General features: G+C 41.9%; 1 protein-coding gene across 2 annotated transcripts in view; it reads left to right on the forward strand.

Moving 5' to 3' along the window:
• Window positions 1–17,590, forward strand: part of LOC126277977 (ubiquitin-conjugating enzyme E2 C-like) — a 34,282-nt gene extending 16,692 nt beyond the window's left edge. Inside the window, exons 3-6 of one of the 2 annotated variants that reach the window (XM_049977638.1) lie at window positions 5,408–5,494; window positions 14,440–14,644; window positions 14,723–14,855; window positions 17,062–17,590. In XM_049977638.1, the coding sequence (XP_049833595.1) occupies window positions 5,408–5,494; window positions 14,440–14,644; window positions 14,723–14,835 (405 nt within the window). In that variant the 3' untranslated portion in view covers window positions 14,836–14,855; window positions 17,062–17,590. Of the gene's footprint in view, window positions 1–5,407; window positions 5,495–14,439; window positions 14,645–14,722; window positions 14,856–15,002; window positions 15,317–17,061 lie in introns of those variants that run through there. The other variant, XM_049977636.1, reaches the window with a different exon arrangement.
• Window positions 17,591–21,946: the final 4,356 nt, after the last annotated feature.

Genomic DNA, 21,946 nt, shown 5'->3' on the forward strand with positions numbered 1-21,946 from the left:
TTTAGTTCAGGGCCTTCATGTTTCTATGGTGTATGAACATAATTGTTAATTGAATTTTTAATATTGTATTGTTCATTGTTAATCTTGTAAATACTGGATATCATTGGGGTCCAAGAAAGAGACCCTGTTTTTTAACTGCCTTTCCTTCTGCCAATTGTACTTAGCGTGTAGTCTTTGTGTTCTATGGTTCTGACATGGGGTGCATATAATCTTAGTAGTTTTTGTGCCTAAAACAAAACAAAACTAACTACGTGTGATAAAGGAGATTATGACTCAGTGGAGGTCCTCTATGCAGGGATCTCTCAAGAACCCTACTGTCCTCTGCCAACTCCGCATTGGCCATACTTGGCTGACGTAATCATCTCCTCCACAGCAAGGACGCACCCCATGCTCATTGTGTCCCCCATTTGGCGATGGTCCACATTTTGCTGGACTGTCCCAACCTAGCCGCCCTGCGGTGGGCTCTTGATCTCACTGACTCGTATCCCTGGGTTACATGGTGCCTCAGTGGCTGATTTAGTTTAACGTTTTATTTGTGAAGCAGGCTTTCACAGCTCTTTAAGGGAGGACCACTTATTCCTACTGGTCCATTGAGGTTTGTCAGAACACACTGTTGCTGCCTCTACCCAGACCGGGCTGCAGTTGTCTGGGCTTGTTGGTGCACATGGTCCTCATCTTACCTGGGGCTTTCGGGGTCGGCTGCCCCTTTTTCTCCGTAAATTTATGGCAGAGCGCACATTTAAAGTGCGGGTGAACACTCCTCTCTCCCGTACCTTCTCCCAAGAAAATGGGTACCCCAGGGCTCCCTGCTAAGTGTTGTACTGTTTCCCATTGCCATAAATCCAATTATGGATTGTCTGCTTCGTGATGTCTTGGGCTCCTTATTTGTGGACGATTTTGCGATCGTCTACAGCTCTCAACGGACCAGCCTTCTTGAATGACGTCTTAAAGGATGTCTTGATCGTCTCCACTCTTGAAGCATCGAAACCGGCTTCAGCTTTTCTCCCAGTAAGACCGTTTGTCAATTTTTGGCATTGTATGGAATTTCTTCCGCATTCCTTACATCTAGGCCCTGTCAACCTTCCGTTCGCGGACGTCACTAAATTCTTGGGTCTTATGTTTGACAGGAAACTGTGCTGGTCCTCCCACATTTCCTTTCTTTCGGCTCGCTGTCTGCGATCCCTGAGCACCCTCCGTGTCCTGAATGTTATCTCCTGGGGAGCAGACAGAGTGGTCTTTCTCTGCCTCTATTGCCCTTTAGTGCGCTCTAAATTGGACTATGGCAGCATAGATTACTCCTCCGCTTGACCATCTATTCTTCAGTGTCTCAGCTCTATCCACCACTGTGGATTACGTTTAGTGTCTGGAGCCTTTTACACCAGCCCTGTGGAAAGCATTTATCGTGAGGATGCTGAACCTCGTTGTCCAATTGGCGAGCTGTCCTTCTGAGTCATTATGCTAGCCATCTGTCTTCCATGCCTGCAAATCCAGCCCACGACATTTTTTTCGGTGCCTCCTTGGATTTAGGGTACGCTGGCCGCCCTTCCTCCTTACTACCACCAGGAGTTCGCTTCTGTCAACTGCTCCATTCTCTTTCCTTCCACTTTCCTAAAACTTTCTTGACAACTTGGGGTACAGCACCACCATGGTTCCGGCCCCGGACCTGCCTGCTCTGTGACCTTTGACAGTTTCCCAAGGATGGTACCCGTTCTCTTGTTTATCGTTGGGCATATGCTGCTCTATGCGCACAAATGAAGGATGCCACATTTATTTACACTGATGGCTGAAAAGCATCGTTTGGTGTTGGGAGTGCCTATATTGTTGGCGACACCCCAAATCGATTTCGGCTTCCCGACCGGTGTTCAGTTTATACTGCGGAGCTTTACACTGTTCTCCAGGCTGTCCAATACATCCGTCGCCATCAGCGGATACAGTATTTTATCTGCTCAGACTCTCTCAGCTCTCTCCTCAGTCTCCAAGCTATCTACCCTGTCCACCCTCTGGTCCACCAGATTCAGGACTTGCTCTACTTGGGGGGGGGGGGGGGGGGGGGTCGTCTCTGTGGCATTCCTCTGGATCCCAGGACATGTTGGTATCTGTGGAAATGAGACGGCCAATATATCGACACTTCCCAATAATAAATTGCGGGACGTGAAAGCTCTTCCCTGTGCTTGGACTTCTTCCTCCCAAACTCGTCGTCGGGAGGAGGTAATTTTAACTAGACTCCGGATAGGGCACTGTGGCGATCCTCCCCCACTCTGTCCCCACTGCTCTCAACTGTGGACGGTGGGACACCTTTTACTTGAGTGCCCCTATTTTACTCCATTATGGGCCCGTCTACAGCTGTCGCCTGATACATCTTCTATTTTAGCAGATGACATGCGATCAGCCGATCGTATTCTCGAGTTCATTAGTGCCAGTGAGATGTCATTTGAAGCTCATTTTGGGGACAAACAACCCCTCTTCTATAGTGGTTTTTTAAGCTTTTCTTCTGTTTTTGGTTTCCCAACTTTTGAGTTTTGCTCCCATTGCTGCTGGTTTTCAGTTTTTTTTTTTTTTTTTTTTTTTTTTTTTTTTTTTTTTTTTTTTTTTTTTTTTTTTTTTTTGCCAGTCTTTCCAGGGCAATCTCTGAGTAGAGTTCCTCTGGTAAGTGGCAGTTGCTGGAGGATGTCTGTCCCCTCATTGCACTCTGCTTTCAGGTGCTGCTCCCAAGATGGGTACCTTGCCTGCCTTTATTCCTGTCTTCTTCTCTTTTTTTGTCTCTTTTCTCAGCTTTACTGACCTTGGTAAACCGTGGGGTTTTCTTCCGCTGGGTTTCACACAGTAGGCTATCTCTGATCTACAGTCGTGTAGATCTGTGTTCAAGAAAAAAGTGACTGAGGACTTAGTTAGGTCCCTTTAACCAACCAACGAACCACAAGTAGCCCCATGCAAGTGCAGGAGAATGTCTCCTGTAGCATAATACTACTCCCACCAGCCTGTGCCTGTGGTGCACTGTGCGTTTTGAGCCACCGCTCGCCTCGATGATGGCATTTGTGGTGACGACTGTCAACCTAATGTAGCAAAACTGTGATTCACCTGAAAACCTGACACTTTCCCATTGACAGACTGTCAAATCCTGGTGGTTCTGTGTCCTTTGTAGTTGTAATTGGGTCAACATATGAATGCGTTAGAGTGGTCTGCTGTGGAGCTCCATGCTCCTCAATGAATGGCGAGCTCCAAAATACTTGGTCTGTGCACCAGCATTGAGCTGTTTTGGCAGAGATGCACAGATCACCACCTATATTACTTCACAGAACAGAAAAGCCTCCTAACGTCAAATTCTGTGAAGAGTCCAACCATTTAGCACCTAGTGGTAGTTTCACTGTCTTTCTACCCCTTTTTAGATACTAATTACAGTAGCACATGAACATTTGACCATCTTTACTGTTTTTGAGATACTCGTTCACAGGCTTTGTTTAATAATAATCTGTTCTTTGACAAAGTCTCTTATCTCAGTGGATTTCACAATGTGCAGCCCGTATCTTTACTGGGGTGATCCCAAGTCTGTCTCGGCTGTGTTTATATGTTTTTCACAGCATGCTACTTGCTGCAATGGCACTGGTTAACATCCAACCTCGTGGTGCGCAGTGCTCATATTATTTTGACTTATCAGTGTATAATTGTTTCACTGGGTGGCTCCCCTAGCTAAATGCATCTGATAACATTTGAAAGTAAATAAATTAGCACAGAAGTACCACAATTGGATGATTTCAGGATTGCAGAAATACTTGCCGTATACAGAAGCCACTGCACTGAGTTGTTCATGCCAGTAATCAAGTAAAAGTGCTCTTGCATATCAATGATGTTGGGACACAGTTAAAGATTATTAGCATTGGTATGCTTTGGCACCTTAGTGAATCATCAAGCTTCACCAACAAGAAAGTGCTGAGCTCTTTGTATATGAGAACACTTGCATGATATCAGTTTTGCCTGTATGTTGAGAACATCTGTAATAAGATAGTTTCCACATCATGTCACAGAAGAAGTACATCAGTGACTGTATTGTCAGCAGCTTTTGTGAATGGATTTGCACCTGTCAGAAATGTTTTCAATGCTTTGTGGGGCAAATGTCTCAAGTCGGTTGTTCACTAATGTAACATATTCAAATTAGAATTTGTTTTTTGTTAAATTTTATTATATTTGAACACCTAAATGGTTTTGATTAAGTCTTTTGACAATTAGGTGTCCTCTGTTATAAAGTCTAATGATAGATGTAAAGCTGAAACTGGTTACCTGTTAAAAGCAAACTTAAAATGTCAAGACTATGAATTCTGAAGTTTTTATATATTGAGGCCAAAATGAGCTTATTTCATGTAATATATTTAGTCTAGTATTGCAATGGTTGCACCTCACTAAAGTGAGCTTTTGGTACCAATACTTTTAATTAACAGTGAGGGACTGTTTGAGCTCTGTATTCAATATAGCTCTGTACTGTAATTAAATTCATTGTTCTTTTGAGTGTTGTGACACGTTGATTTCTTGCCTGTAGAGTGCAGTGAAAAAAGAAGATAGTTTTAAATGGGTTATAGAGTACTCCACAATACTCTGTAGGTACAATAGAACCTTGTTCAACTTTCACATTTGGGCTCAGGGTGGTCAGAATGCTATAAAAAGGTCAAATGATCAGAGGAGAATAAAATAAGTCATTTACAGAGCTGAAAACGATGTAGTCGGAATTAAGGAAAATACTTGCATTTTTAATAAATAGGAAGGAAAACGGTTTGCTACTTGAAAATCTACTTAAAAAGTGTAAACTGTTTTTGTTTCAGTTTTTGCAGGTTTCTGGCTGCACTTCTTTGCCCACAGTATTTCCGCACCTGTAGCGGTTGATTGTTCCAAATATTTGAAGGTAGTCTCAGATGCATCCTTTATTGCATTTTCATCTTCTGCTATTCCTCCATCTGGCTCCTTTCTTCAGTTTTCAATGGTTGTCACTCTAGAACCCGTTTGAGACTAATGTAGTAACTGACTCACCTTTGTCAAGTCATAACAGAACTCTTTCTGTTTGATCGTGCACACAACACATTTCCTTTTCTGATTTGTAGCTATTTTTAGTACTTCAGGTTCACTTACACCTGTTAAGGTGAACTTGGAATAGACCTGCACTGCTGCTTTAATATTAAAATGGATGAGTAATAAACTTAAAAGGTGGACCGATAACGGACACCAGCTGTGATGTGTTCAGCATGGAGCACACACAGACACGTGGCTGGATAATCCGAGAAGTAGGTTAATCGGACGTTGGATAATAAAGGTTCTACTGTAGTATATTAAATCAAAGTGTGTTTATATTATTCTGACAGCCTTTTATAATAGTGTTGGGATGTTCATGTTATGATATACATCAAATTAAAATTTATTACAGATGAGTCCTGATAAAACTGTGTCGGCATTCCCTGATGGTGAAAACTTATTCAAGTGGATTGGGACTATAACAGGTCCTGTGGGAACGGTTTGTATTCATTACTTTTGTATATTGCAGACTTGTAGGTTAGAGGCTTGCTGATGCTTCAAAGGTTTTCATCAGGAGTGTAAAGTTATGTTGTAACTATTTCGATAAGCATAGTAAAACTTTTTAGATTTGATGATTCACTGTGTAAGTGGTAGACAATAATTCAAGTTTTACATTGTCCTCAAATAGTCTTACAATTTGCTGTCACTACTTCCTCTGTGGTTTGGAGTCCATCTTAAATCCCATATATAGCTGTGTAGGGAAATAAATTCAAAGATTAGAGGATTTTGTGACGAAAGGCACACCATCTCGAATATGGCCATTCATGGCAAAGCATGGTGTTGTTAAAACCAACACCCAGCATAAATACAGATATATTTTGATAAAAGTGTAGACTCCAAATGAAAACAACTTGCTGCTTCAAACATGTGGCCATACCTCTTAAAGAATCTTCGTATTATGTGATTGGCCCCACAGTATTTGTACCATCAATTACTTTGTTCCTCCCACGGGGCTCATGGTCCTCTTGTGAGTACGTGCATAGCGAGCTATTGGAGCCTTACTTGTTTCAGGCTGCATTTCCTTTCCCTTCCCCTCCTTCCCTATCCTTGCTCCTTCCCCTTTGCCATCTCCTCCCCCTCTCTTGGTGTCCTTGTTTATGTTGGCCCTACTATCCTCCTGGTAATGTTGGCTTTGTAGTTTTGTTTTGCTGCGTAATTACCTCATCCTTTCGGCATTCTCTGGTCCCCCTCTTGGATTTGACCTCCATTACTAAATTTCTCTTCTGTAGTGTGAGCCATTTGGGGAAGAGCACCTTACCTAGTGTCTCCGACGTGTGCCCTCCTAATTCATTCCACCTTTTCTTTCATGTCGTCTGATGCTAGGATGCATAGCCAGCACAGTAGCCAGCCCATGTGGTGGGGTCGCTATGTACCCCCCCATCCCCCTCCCCTCCCCCCCTCCGAACACACACGGATCACACTTCCGATACCTGAGCTGTGACCACCTCATGCAAGCCTTGAAGTGGTTGCTCGTCATCCTGGAGCATCGGAACTCCCGGCAATGGGCGCTGTGCTAGACGGCCCTTGCTGTGGCTGGGTGACGCCCGTGAGGAGAGCCCCTGATTGGAGTGGGTGGTATCAGGGCGAACGCTATGCAAATGAAAAGCATACGGGTCCAGAACTCTGGCCGTTCTTCTGCGGCTGTCTCTGTGTGGAACTGATTCTTCTAGTGCTGCTTCTCCTGTCCCTTCAGCCTTCCCTTCCAGGGCTACCACCAGGGAACAGGGTCAGGCCTGTCGGCTAGGGGTGAAACCTTTCCCCTGCCATCTTGTTTACACCAGCACTGATAGGGATACTTTCACCAATACCAAACCTTTATTCTTTTTGGAGCACATTGAAGACAAGTTTGGCGATTGAAGACAAGTTTGACGAAGTGGACTCCAAGCAAGATGCGGTCGGATTCTTTGCTGATCAAGACTGTTTCAGCTGCCCAATCTGTGGCCCTTCGTGCCTGTACCCATCTTGGCACAATTCCTGTGTTCATTACCCCCCACCAGTCTCTCAGTATGGTTCAAGGTGTGATTTTTCATAGGGATTTCATTCTTCAAACTAATGAGGAACTTCGGGACAATCTCGGACGCCGGGCTGTTAACTGTGTTCGGCATGTTCAGAAGGGTCCTAAGGAAAATCGCATTGATACTGGTGCCTTTATCCTGGCCTTTGAAGGAGATACCCTCCTTGAGAAAGTAAAGATTATGGTTTATCAATGTGATGTGAAGCCGTACATCCCACCTCCTATGAGGTTTTTTAAGTGCTTGCATTTCGGACACGTTTTCCCGCTGTTCGCAGGCCCCTCTCTGTGGTGACTGTGGACATCCACTCCATGAGAGGAGTCCCTGTGTTCCTCCTCCTGTGTGTGTTAATTGTCATTGCAATCATTCTCCACATTCACCAGATTGCCCAGTATATAAGAAGGAAAAGAAGATACAGGAGTGTAAGTCCCTTGATCGTTGAACTTACACAGAGGCTCGTAAGAAGTATGCATGTCTTCACCCTATGTCCTTGATGTCTAGTTATGCTTTAGTTACATCTTCACCCCTTCCTCCCCCCCCCCTGACCCCTCCCCCTCCCTTTCCCTGCAGCTCCCACACCTTCTCCTCTGGGTGCTGCTCCCCCTCCCCAGCCAGAGGAGGGTCCCGCTCCTTCGGCGTCTGCCGGTCAAGGGCGCCCCTCCCGGGATGCACCTTCCAGGCCAAAGGTCTGCTGCCACGCGATAACCGTGGTTTGTCAGGCCCCCAGGTGGCTCAATCCCTTTCTGTTCCCGATCTTGGTGCAGCTGGCTCCTTTATGCCACACAGCCCTCCTTTATCTCGACCAGAAAACAAGAAACAACATAAGTCCCGTGACAGAGCCTCTGGTGTCACCAGAGGTCCCATCCCCGGCTTCACAACTGGATTCTGACCTGTCGTTCATGCATGTCGCACCCTCCTTGTCGGTGACGGGTGGTGACCCGGCGGTATGACTGGCTTTAGCCTGTTCAACCCCCATTTAAATCATCGTTCTGTGGTTATCCAATGGAATTTTAATGGATACTACCGTCACCTTCCTGAATTGAAATACCTTATTTGGTCTTACTCTGCAGCTTGTGTGGTTCTACAGGAATCTCAATTTACTGATGATCACTCACTGACCCTCTGTGGGTTCTGTGTTTTCTGTTGAAATCGTGTTGGACCCCTGCGGGCTTCTGGTGGCGTTTGTATGTTGGTCCATACAGACATTGCTAGCACGTGGATTCCTCTTCAGACTACATTGGAAGCAGCTGCTGTTAGGGTCCACCTGGACTCTGAGGTCACAGTTTGCAATCTTTATCTCCCTCCTGACAGGACTCCTACACATGCTGCCTTAACTGCCCTTCTTCAGCAACTTCCTTCTCCCTTCCTCCTCCTCGGAGATTTTAATGCTAGTCATCCCTTGTGGGGCAGTGCATTTCCATCTAGACGAGGTCTTCTCTTAGATCAGTGTATTACAGACCAAGACTTGTGCCTTCTTAATGATGGCTCCTCTACTCATTTGAGTGCTGGTCATGGTACCTTTTCTGCCATTCATCTTTCTCTTTCTTCTCCCTCTCCCCTCTGGTCATTACACTGGTCGCCACACAACCACCTCTGTGATAGTGACCGTTTCCCGTTGATTCTCTCTCTCCCTTCCCGCTCCCCAATGGACAGGTTACCTCGTTGGTCTTTCCAACCCGCTGATTGGCCTCTATACACTGCGAAGGTCGTGTTTTCTCCCCATTTGTCAGGTTGTATTGATGACGTCTTACGTGACGTGTCTGACGCATTTGTTCGCGCTGCTAGCCTTGCTGTACCGTGCTCATCTGCAGCATTTTGTCGCCGGCAAGTCCTGTGTTGGAATACGGCCATTGCCATTGCCGTCCGTGATCGCCATCGAGCTTTGCAACACCTTAAGAGGCACCCATCCGTTGCCAGCCTTCGTGCGAAAGCCCGTTATTTAATCAAACAGAGCAAGTGAATATGTTGGGAACAATTTGTTTCTTCCCTTGGTTCTACTGTCCCTATGTCACTGGTATGGGATACACTTTGCTCTCCAAGGTTGCCATCAGCAGTCCACCCTCCCAGGCCTTCACTTCCCAGATGGCCTTTGTATGGACCTATTGATTCTTGCGGAACATCTTGCGACCCATTTTGCAATGGCATCAGTCTCCTATCCGGCTGCTTTCCTTCACTAGAAACAGCGGGCTGAAGCTTCCACCTTATGTTTTACTCCTTGTCAGTCAGAATCTTACAACGAACCTTTTACTGAATGGAAATTTCTTTCCGCACTTTCTTCTTCTCATGATACAACCCCTGACCCAGACTCCATTCATAACCAACTGCTTCAACATCTCAGTGCTCCACAACGGCAACATCTTCTCTGGGTGTTTAATCGTATCTGGCTCCAGGGTAACTTCCCTTCTTAGTGGAGGGATAGCATCGTGGTTCCTGTCCTTAATCCTGGTAAGAACCCCTATTTGTTGACAGCTATTGGCCAGTTAGTCTGACGAATGTTGTTTGCAAGTTACTTGAATGGTTGGTACCCCATCGGCTCAATTGGGTCCTTGTATCTCGGGATCTGTTGTCCCCTTACCAGTGTGGTTTCCGAGGGGGACGGTCTTCGATTGATCATTTACTTCACTTGGAAACCGCAGTTCGGCAGGCTTTTTCCCAGTGCCGTCATTTGGTTGCAGCATTTTTTGACCTACGCAAGGCCTAAGACACGGCCTGGTGCCATCACATCTTTCTTACCCTTCATCAGTGGGGTCTTCGGGGCCCACTCCAGATTTTTAACTGCCAGTTCCTATTCCATCGGTCATTCGGGGTTTGGGTTGGTACTGTTTTTAGGACCCAGGAGACGGGCATCCCAAAGGGTTCTGTCTTGAGTTTACTTCTTTTCCTCATTGCAATCGATGGACTTGTGGCCTCTGTTGGTCCTTTGGTCGCCCCTGCCCTGTATGTAGAAGAGTTCTGCATTTGGGTTAGTTCCTCTTCGATGGCCTCTGCAGAGTGGCAGCTCCAGGGAGCTATACGGTGTGCCTCTGCATGGACCCTCTCACACGGGTTTCAATTCTCTCCTTTAAAATCGCAGGTGGTCCACTTCTGTCGCCGTACTACGATCCACCCTGATCCAGAGCTCTATCTCGATGCACGATGATTGCCTGTGGCCCCACAGTTTAGTTTCCTGAGTCACTTGGCTGCCCCATATCAGACTTCTGAAGGTAGGATGTTTCCGTAAACTCAATGTCCTTCGCTTCCTTGCCCACATCTCTTGGGGTGCGGACCACTCCATCCTTCTCCACGAAAAGGGCTTTAGTGCTGTCTCGCTTTGACTGTGATTGTCAAGTTTATGGTTCAGCTGCTCCTGCCACATTGCGTCTCCTGGATCTGGTCCACTGTTGTGGTATCCATTTGGCCAACAGTGCCTTCCCTACTACTCCTGTTGAGTCTCCTGGTTGAAGCTGGGATTCCCCCTCCCCCTTTCTGTTCGGCGGTCCCAGCTTCTGGTTTCCTCTCCCACTCATCCTTTCTATTCCATCCTGTTCCCAGACCAGGGATGTCGCCCACCTGATTCCTACCCTTGGGTGGGCTTACCAGTTGGGCTCCGCCTTGCATCTCTTTGCCGTGATTTCTAGCTTCCTTCTTTGTCCTGTCTTCCATGCTCCCTCCCCGCCACCTCTCCTTGCTTAGTTCCTCGGCCCTGAATTTGGATGGATCTCTGCCGAGGTCCGAAAGATTCCATCCCCCCCCCCCTCCCCCCATGGTGTTCCATTCCTTTTCTGGCGAATTTTATGGGAGTTTTGGGATGCTGTTGTTCTGTACACCAATAGATCTAAATCTGCTGGTCATGTAGGATATATCCTTCAAGTCCTCTGTTGGAACGGAAAATCATCTGCTGCCACCTACATGGGGGGTGTTTACTGCGGAGTTGATGGCAATTTCCCAGGCCCTTAACTTTAATAAACTGTCCCAACACAACCGCGTTTTGTTATTTACGGTATCAGTGAGTGGCCTTCTGGCTGTTGACCAGTGTTCTTCACGCCATCGCTTGGTCTCTGCCATCCTTGACCATCTTGCTGATATTCACTGTGCTACTTGTTCCGTTGACTTCCTTTGGGTCCCTGGCCATGTGGGTATCCCGGGTAATGAGCTTGCTGATCGTTTGGCTGGGGGAGCAGTCACTTACCCCCATTGTCTGTAACACCTCCTGCAGCAGATTTACAGCTTCACATCAAATCCCACTTCGCACAATCATAGGCCAACTCTCGGGAGGCTCCTTCCCTGTCTAATAAACTTCGTGCGATTAAGGTGACACCTGTCCTGTGGCATTCTTCCTTCCACCTCTCCTGAAAGGACTCTACCGCCCTGTGTCGTCTCCGAATTGGCCATACCAGGCTGAGCCATGGTTTTCTTTTGTGCAATGAGCCACCCCTATTTTGTGGTTGTGGAGCCTTCCAGTCAGTAGCCCACATTTTGGTGGAATGCCCACTTCTTTTGGCTCTGTGTAGTAAGTACAGACTTCCCTGCATTTTAATGTTGGCAGACTATTCTCGGATGGTCGAACTGGTTCTCTGTTCCCTCTGTGAAATTAGGTTTTATTCTCAGTTTTAAGGTTTTTAATCACACACTGGAGTATGGGCAGGGCGGTGAGGGTTGGGGTGTCTCCCACTGTAAGCTGTGTTTGGATTCTTGACTCCCCTCCCTGGCAAAGATCCTCTTTTCTTTCCCTTTTACTCTGTTTTTGTCACTTTTTAGAATTGGTTAGTCTACTTTTACAATAAGCACTTCAACATTATAGTGGTTGAAAGCTTTTGAATAGTAGGTGGTCTTGCCTGTACTGCATCAGTGGTGGTATATTTCCTGTGTCTAGTACAGCCTTGGGGTTGCTCACTTGCTGACTGTCCTCATTTTGTTTTCACCATTGACAACAAGACTGCAATTTTATGTTTTTAGTTTACCTTTTATCATTTAGACTTTTCTGAGATGTCAATATGTCTGAATGGACAATATTTGAAACAAGGGACTGATGACCTTGCTGTTTCGTCCCTTCAACCCCAATCAACCAGCCAATTCACTTGTTTGAGAATTTGATGTAAAAGAGACATCAGTGAAACAAAAGTACCAAGTCCAGACAGTCAGCCATTTAGTCAGAAACCAGTGTAATGAAGCTATTAATGAGTAAATGTGCCTTGACCACAGGATTAAGTTATGGATGAAAACAACCAGAATCCAGAAATCCCTAGCGGAATAATGCTGAGCTGTGCAGTGTTCTGGAAACTGATTCATCCTGATAACTAAGGATGTTCCAAATATCATGGAGGCTGTCTATAATATGTGCATACTGCCAGTTACAACTTGTAATCTGGAAACTGTGATTATGACTAAAGCAAGTGCTCATAAAATACAGCACACACGAGCCTTGCAGTAACATGTGCTAAGAGTAAGCTTCAGGGGTAGGATTCAGAGAACATTAGGAAGAAAACAAAGTAATGAATATCTTACAAAGAAATGCAAGACCAGAATAGTAATGGGTCAGAAGTGTACCTTGACAAGATATCAGGTGGACCCCTGCAGCTGCTCCCTGTGGATCATGGAATAAAGACAGGCACTGGAAGACCATAATCACTGGCAAGAAATTTCATTTTATTTTGCTTTCATTATTTCAGAGTCTTCTTCTGATGTTTTTGCTACACTCGGATCTCCCTACACACTTTGCACATTGGCCTCCTCTTTAACTTGTGAATGGAGTTGTTTTATTATTTCATACATTGTTATATTATTTCATACATCTCTTGTAATTGCTTTTAACTGCTTCAATTATTAATGTTCTCATTGTCTCTGACCTATTTTTGCTTGTTGTTTACTATGTCATTTTTAGTGTACTTTTGTGTGTCTTGTAATTGCTCATAACTTTAGAGATATCTCTTGCCTACTTTTAATCAGCAGCTTTGTTCTTCATGGACTTGTTCTACGAATGAGGGATTGACAGGCTCATAGTGTGGTTATGTTGCACAGGGATTAGGGGACCAATCTGCAAGTTTCGCACCTATGGTTTAAAGTTTTATTGAAATACTTCCTTGCAGCGATATTATTCTGTTGCTAAGTGGGAGAATGTGATCAAGTAAGCTTTTTCTAGAGAATATTCAGTCAAGTGATTGTTTCAGTTGTCCTTTTCACCTAATATTTAGACAGGTGTACCACCACACTGATTTTTATACATAGTAATAATTCACGTGAAGGTGGCTGAATGTTTTTCAGTCAAAATATTATAGCAAGATGTCAACATTTGGTTGCAATCCTGGAACATGATGGAAGACTCAGCAAGCTGCAAAAATTTCAAGAATATTGGGAAAAACTGTTAATAACTGGACCACGGTTGATTATCACTTTCCTATCATCATCCAAGTTGTGATACCTGTTACAAAACCAGGGCATCTGCGTATTGAGATCCCCAGTTCTTCAGAGATCGAACTGTCACTTCACTGTATCATATGATGATGCATTGCTGCTGTACATGTAAAACAGCTAGTCAGTCTTCTGCAGCATTGTCCCCTATGAAATTCAGAAAACAAATTAAACATTACACTCCAATTTATCAATGGGCTGCACCATTTTGATTTGACTCGTTGAGTGGCATGCTATGGTACTGTGATGGGGGGATTTAAACGCATGCCAGGATTGCAGAAAAGGTTCTTTTTTTACGTAGTAACACACTACTATCCAAATTGGAAGGTAAATTACTGAGTTGAGCAGGACATTTGTTATCAAATTTCCATTATTGGAATATATAGACTGGAGGCACACATTAAGATCCAGAATAATTTTAGGCGTGATTTTACATAGAATCTAGTGGTTTATTAAAAGTTCTCCCAGGTGAAGAAAAAATAATTTTCATGAGATGTTAAATAAAAAAAGCTCTGAAAACTAAATCTCCAGCAAAGTGTAATATGTATGTCCTGTGGCTTATTTGTAGATTCAGGCAACAGCCTGCTAGCAAAGTGTGACAGTGGCAAAGTTAAATTTTCAATATTGTTTGCCCTGTTTTTTCCCACATTTATTTGCTTGAACTACACAACTATGGTTCTGTAAAAATAGGATGCTGTTGAGTGCTATACCTAGTGTTGAAATTTTTATCCCTGAAGAAGAAAGGTACTGTTTGTAGTTATCATAGATCCACAATTTTGCCTTTTTAGAATTGCATTTTCTAGTTTGCGTATGGAAAATGCTTGCAACTAAAATATTTTTTGTTTCCTGTCTAATCATCCTAGAATCAATGTGCCCTTATTATCACCCCCTATCCTCCCTCCACTTTTTTCTGCTGCTTCATATATGTAGAAACAACATATGTAATGTAGCAGTTTGTAATACCTATCAATAACTTGTTATACAGGTGTATGAAGGTCTGGTGTACAAATTAAGCCTGGAATTTCCTCATAGCTACCCATATTCAGCCCCACTAGTACGATTTGCTACCCCATGTTATCATCCGAATGTCGATCAGGCAGGAAATATCTGTTTGGATATTTTGAAGGAAAAATGGTCAGCTCTATATGATGTGCGCACAATTCTACTCTCCATTCAGTCTCTGCTTGGTGGTATGTATACTTGAAAAGTTGTTAGTTTTATGTATTGTTAATTTTAGATGTGTAACTATTTAATTTTTCTGCCCAAAGAACCAAACAACGAATCTCCATTGAATGTCCAGGCAGCAGCCTTGTGGTCAAATAAAGTTGAATACAAACGTCATCTGCATAGCGAATACCAAAAACAACGAAAGGGACATTGAGAATGATAGGGGATTAATATGTAAGTACTTTCATATTCTTATCTGTCTTTGTTCAGAGATCTCAGAAATCTTGCTTTACTGACAGTTAGTTTGACAAGATAAAAATGGATTTTTGTAATTCAGCATTGTTAATTTTTGGTTCAGTTGTAAATCAACAATGTTTGCAGGTCATAGGAAGAGGATGTTGCTGATGGGAACTGAATGTGCAACGTGACACGTGTGAAGCACAAGGACAATTTCACTGATTGATATTGTGATATTTATTTTAAACTGTTCTTGCTTTATCTTTTATATTCATTTATTTATACATATTTTAATAATTTTGTATGTTGTGGTTTAGAGCATACTAGTACATCCTTCCCATTTTACTGTTCTAAGTTTGTAAAATTAAAGTCAGTCTCTCTTAAAATTTAATATCGTCTGTAGTCTTCATTGACCAAATGAAATTGTTTTTCTTCGCAAATACAAATTTAAGAAAATATTTGCGACAATTTTCTAATGCCATTGCCAGTAAACATACGTTCTGAGCACTGTTTTTATTGAAACAAAGAAAAATTGTAGAATTTCTTTAGATAATTTTGTCTAGTAGAGGAAAATCTAGATATCTGCAAGAGAAAGAGATGTACATAGCAGAGATCATAAAAACAAATGGTATGTGAGTGAAGGGAAAAACTTGAAATTTGACAGTGCAGCCCATGAAAAGACAGTGAAAACTGTCCAAATTGTTGGGGGTGAGATCCAGTCCAAATTGAATGGTTGTACTGGCATATGGATGGATACAGTTGTGGTGATGCTAATAGATCTTTCAATTATATATATGGTAAGTTTTAAAAAAACATGCAGTGGGACTCAAATGCAAATTAAAACTTTAGGCATTACTTTTTATATTTCACTGGCTTTCTTTTCTGTTGAATAGTATGAAAATAGAGTTTTAAATGTGACATAAAAATTAATTTAGTAGGTACCAAGAGATGAATTAAAATCAACTGTTTTATAGTGAAGCAGTGGTAAAGATGTGGAGTGTATCATGGCTACAATGTTTTCGTTGCAGAAAGCCAAAAAAATACATCATCTAATGAAGACAAAATTGTGAGCAGTTAAATGTGGATCAAGGCCGATATGAACTCATTGCAGTAATCTTAATCTTTGTTTGCCACAAGAATTGGCCACAAAAGGAACAATGTAGCTAGCATGGAAATGTCTTTGCATAATTATGACAGGCAGTGACTTGCATTGAGTCGTAGAACATGCACTTACTGGCATTTCTGCATATTGTACACATTCTCAGATGCTCTGCTAATAAATATCCCATGAGCAATACATGTCCTGGGTTTCTGACAATTACAAAACGTAAGCTCTTTCTCATATTGTTCAGAGGGTGGAGACAAAAATGACTTACAGTGGTTAACCAAGGCAAGAATGTCAGAGATATGTTTGTGTTGCGAATTGTGCTTCATTGGAACTCTACAAAATACAACTACATATCAAGGATGTGTTGATTGCTGGAATAAAAAGCTGTGACTCTAAAATAGAACCACACTTCGGAGCAAAAATTAATACTTATCTTAAAGATTCTTGAGGTTCACAATCTGGATATATATCTATCTCTCTCTCTCTCTCTCTCTCTCTCTCTCTCTCTCTCTCTCTCTCTCTCTCTCTCACACACACACACACACACACACACACACACACACACACTCTCTAGTGCAAATATCTGTCTGTAAGAAAGTCTTAGGCGCTCTTTAATTTAAAGATTTGCACCTTGGTTAATAAACTCTAGAAATTGATGTTCCTGAAATGAAAAATGTTCTGAGTAACTTATTCAATCGCATCACAAAGTTGACTGAATCAGCACTTCACTGATGGGCTGTTGCTTATATTAATATAGCTTTCAATAATTAAGATGTGCATACATTTATTGTCTAAAACAGTAATTTTTAAGTTTACAGTTGGAAGTTACTTATTATCGAAAACAAATTAGAGAATTCTGATACAAACATTTTAGAACAATAAACATGCAGATACATGAAATGCATGTTTACAGTAATTTTTCATTTTAAAATAAGTCTGATTTTGATGCTAACATGAATCATAGATCTTTACATATATAAACAAAAATATCAGGTTTCTGTTTATACATCTTGTAAATACAAGTTTTAGTGTTTGTTTACAATGGTTACTCACATTGTGGGATAGAAACTGTAGTTCATCATTATTTCATTCCAGGTACCTCAATTTATATTTGTGTTTACATCAGGAGGTAGGATTGGATATTAAAATATCTGCTGTATCACACTCCTAGTTGTCGTCTCATTCTGTTAAGACTGCTTGGGCATTTAAAGAGAAGACAGTCTGTATTCACAGTAAGTTGGTAAACGTGTGATAGTGAATAATTCACCACAGTTTTGTCATCTGATTTGAACATGATCATTTAACTAACATTTATAGGAAAAATCTGCAGCAAATATGTGCCTGTGTAAGCTTATGTTCAGCATTGTTGGTTGGTGATCTGAGTTTCATTCTGTGTGACAATTTTTCTAGCTACTGGTGTAAAGTTGTTGATGTATACACTTTTGAAGGGACATAATATCTAAATCTTGTAAAAAGTTGGTAGTTACATTTTTAATGAACAGTTATTTGTAGTGCACACTACCAAGAGAAAATTGTGTCCTAGACTACTTCACATGTCTTAAAAAATAAACTGCAATGAAACACTTAATTTAATAGGATAATTCATATTACAGAAATAAATACAAACAGTAATGTGGACTCTGTTTTCATTAAGAGCTGTTCACAGATTACATCATATACGTTCTTTGCTTATGTCTTTATTCAGAAATACCAAGCTTAGAATGAAAGCAACAAGTAACCACAACAAAGTGAAGACAACACAAAACTTTATATTCGAAACCTAGTTGATATCAGTGTTGTCCATGCACAATATTTTGAAAACATAGCTCATCAGATGCTATGTGATACTGTACCTGAGTGAAATGGGTCCATTGTTTATACCTATGGCCTTCTCCGTAATGGTTGATTCCTGGCACTCCATCTGTGGTCCATTTAAATTAGAAACATTCTGAGATTTTCAGTGTTTGGTCCTGCAAGCCTTGCCATGAGCTTGGCACTTTGTTTCTGGCCAGCTGTGACTAGATGGCAAGTTCTGGGCACTCTGCCTAGGATATGTTCCCACTAGAATTCTCCTGTGGCATTTTGTGTGTGTGTGTGGCCCTGGTACGCATTGAAATCTGTATACCACAATACTGTTGCACATTGCTAGAGCCAAAACAGATACATGCTGCCAATTACCACTTTAAGGGTGATGCACCATTTTATGTTGGCTTATCTAGTGGTGTGATGCGGGTAAACTGCCTTTGCCTTCTCCTCCCCCCCCCCCCCCCCCCCACACACACACACACCTCTCCGGTGTGGGGATTTCAATCTGTGCAAAGACTACAGACATTTATCACAAACAAAACAATTACGTAATGATTAAGTTTGACAATCCCTTGTAGAAAATATTTACCTAAGGTAGCTCAACATTTGCAAATATTTGTATGTGTAATATCACTGATGTTGCAGGCTTCTCAACTTGTGCAGAAATACTTTACCTCTTGTAATTTGTAGTATATATGAGGAAGTAACAATTTGTTTCACATAATTGTTTTTCAGATTTACCACCAACATTATGTAGTATAGCCACATCAGCACATTTTTACAAAGTATTAGGAAGAACAGACACCATTATAATCTTCACATGGGAAAAAAATTGGTGAATATTTACTGCCAGACAAAAAAAAAGTGAGCACCAGGCAGAGGAAGAAATGAAACTGTATGGTTCAAGAGGGTTATGTGACAATTTCAGCGATTATATTATTGAGTCAGGTTTACAAAGAATACAGGGTGATTCAAAAAGAATACCACAACTTTAGGAATTTAAAACTCAACGACAAAAGGCAGAGCTAAGCACTATCTGACGGCGAATTAAGGGAGCTATAAAGTTTCATTTAGTTGTACATTTGTTCGCTTGAGGCGCTGTTGACTAGGCGTCAGCGTCAGTTGATGCTAAGGTGGCGACCGCTCAACAGAAAGCTTTTTGTGTTATTGAGTACGGCAGAAGTGAATCGACGACAGTTGTTCAACGTGCATTTCGAACAAAGTATGGTGTTAAACCTCCTGATAGGTGGTGTATTAAACATTGGTATAAACAGTTTACAGAGAATGGGTGTTTGTGCAAAGGGAAAAGTTCTGGACGGCCAAGAACGAGTGATGAAATGTAGCATGCATCCAGCAAGCATTTGATTTTTTTCTTATGGGGGTATGTTAAGGATATGGTGTTTTGGCCACCTCTCCCAGCCACCATTGATGATTTGAAACGAGAAATAACAGCAGCTATCCAAACTGTTAAGCCTGATATGCTACAGAGAGTGTGGAACGAGTTGGAGTATCGGGTTGATATTGCTTGAGTGTCTGGAGGGGGCCCTATTGAACATCTCTGAACTTGTTTTTGAGTGGAAAAAAAACCTTTTTAAATACTCTTTGTAATGATGTATATCAGAAGGTTATATTATGTTTCTTTCATTAAATACACATTTTTAAAGTTGTGGTATTTTTAATCACCCTGTATTACACGATTTCTGGTCTGGATGCATGCACTGATTCAGTTTGGAATTATCATAGTTGTAGCTTCTCCTGCAGCAAGATGATAAACTACTGTTGTAACTGGTCCTGGATACTGGCACTGAGATGGATTCGAAGTTTGAGCTGGTTCCACATCTTCTATTGAAGACAGATCTGGGGATGTAGCTGGCTGGGGTGTATCTCAACATCATGCACAGCATAAAGACTTGGGCAAGTGTGGATGAATATTGTCCTGTTAAAAAATAGCACCACATTCCAGTTGCACAAGAGGTAGTAAACTAGGATGTCTGATGTACACTTGGGCTGCCAGAGTTCTTTCAGTCATTACCATCTGTGACCTGAAGTCATACCTGATCGATCCCCACACCATGACACAACGAGTAACACCACTGTATTTCTTCAAAATTTAGGAAGAATGGGGCCATTCCCCAAGCTGCCACCATACTTGCTGATGATCATTTGTGGTAGTGCAGCATTGCAATTCATCACTGAACACAATGCTTCCTGGTCAAGTCACCACTCCAAATGCAGTAATTTGTGGTGAGATTTTAATGGTAGCCTATTTATGGGGTGGTAATTTCCTAGTCCAGCTGCTACTGGTATCTGATCTAGGGTGTGGGATGACTCAGAATGTTGGATGGAAACCATTAATTGCTGTCCTATGCAGGCAAAGATCTCAAGGGTTTACAATGTGCTTTGCTTCGTGCACAATACTGTACCCCTCCCTCGACTGGAACACTGACAATGAGTATGCCTACCTTCATGTTCACATGCAGTCCAACATCAGGTCACAGTCATCTCAGTGCCCTAAAAATCTAGGTAACAGAACACAATCCAACCAGCTGTCCAAATGGCAACCCATGAGTAGCCTTTCAGACTGTTAGTGCATGTTTGTGTGAAACTGTTATTTGCATCTATCTCCATGTCTTTCAGTGATCACTCAATATCTGTCACTGTTCATGCCTCTTGCCTGTCATACTAGGCCTGGTAACACTAATGCAGTTTGGTGACCATTGTACCTTTCACAGAGAATTGCAATTCTAAATCATTTACACACCTGCAGGTGGTTTGTATGTGTAAGAAGTTCTGTTGATATTAAGATATGAATGGGTCAGAGCTTCATCAGATCATTCTGCTTTGGCAGTTTCCTCATCATCTATGGCTGTGAAAGCTGTTGTCCTGGTAATTGCACCACCATTGAAATGTACATCTATCAGATGTTGAGAAATTTACAACAAAGACCACTTTGTGTGCCCACTACCATACAGTTGTTTGAACTTTGTTTTGCATTTGGACATGCAGTGTCCAAGGCTTTTGGTAAATATCTAAAAGATTCCTTTATACTGTCTTTATTGCTTCCATAAGTGGCAGATTAAAAAATGCCTGACTACATTCCTTACTGGTAGTGTAATTCATCTACTGGCCTTCTCTGTTTAGGTACAATCCATGATGTGTTTTCCGGTGTGTGAGAAAATATTCTAAGGTACCAAGTAACCCTGACACCATTCATCGTGTTCTGCAAATCCCCCCCCCCCCCCATATGTATCACTACTACTACTACTACTACTACTACTACAACAACTACTTCTTATTGCTAGCTCGTGCATCAAGTTATTACTGTCTGGACCAATAACCTCACTGTTGAGTGCCCCTAACCAACACATTCACTGTATTTGAGATGACTGCATTTTATCACCAAATGATCTGTCATTAACTGTAGTTATGACTTGATGGTGTGGTCTGATGGGGGTACAGATACCCACATAAGTGAGATCTGTTGTAGGCTATATGAATATGTCTGCAACACACACGACATGGTGTTGCACCTAGTACTTCACATATTTCCTATTTCCAGGCTCGAAACTGACAGTTTGGTTAGAAGTACACGTGGTTTTAATTTTCAAATGAAATATAGAATTTATTTTATGTAACAAACATGACATGGTCTGTAAAAATTATTCTGATACCAGGTAACCGAAACAGCATACATCATGTTCTGCAACTCCAATCTCCCCCTGTCAACACACTTTTTTAATTGAATTTTGTGATTACCCTGTTATGTGTTATTTTATTTCATCACTTGAATTTATCATTTCCATAAAGATAACAAAATTTCACTCAAAACACAGTGCATAAAATGATGAAATAAAAGGAAGTAACTGATTGGTTGGGGCATTATATAACTTTTCAACAATGATACTGAACAGCTTAAAAATTGTTCTGTGTCATAGTGAGGCTAATTTTTGCTGTAATTACTGTATTTTTATAAAAAGAACCCTGCTGGAAGCCATTTTAGGCCATTCTGTGTCAAGTTTGAATGGAGTAACATGTATGTCCAGAAATACATAATGTAATTTGTACTACAGCATATGTGATCAGTTGGAAAATTGTTTTATCTAAATCTCACATTTGGAAATACTGTCTATTGCTGTGACAAGACCAAACTACAAACAGTGCTGCTTCTGTCTGT

This window comes from Schistocerca gregaria, chromosome 6 (assembly GCF_023897955.1).
Source record: "Schistocerca gregaria isolate iqSchGreg1 chromosome 6, iqSchGreg1.2, whole genome shotgun sequence".
NCBI lineage: Eukaryota > Metazoa > Arthropoda > Insecta > Orthoptera > Acrididae > Schistocerca > Schistocerca gregaria.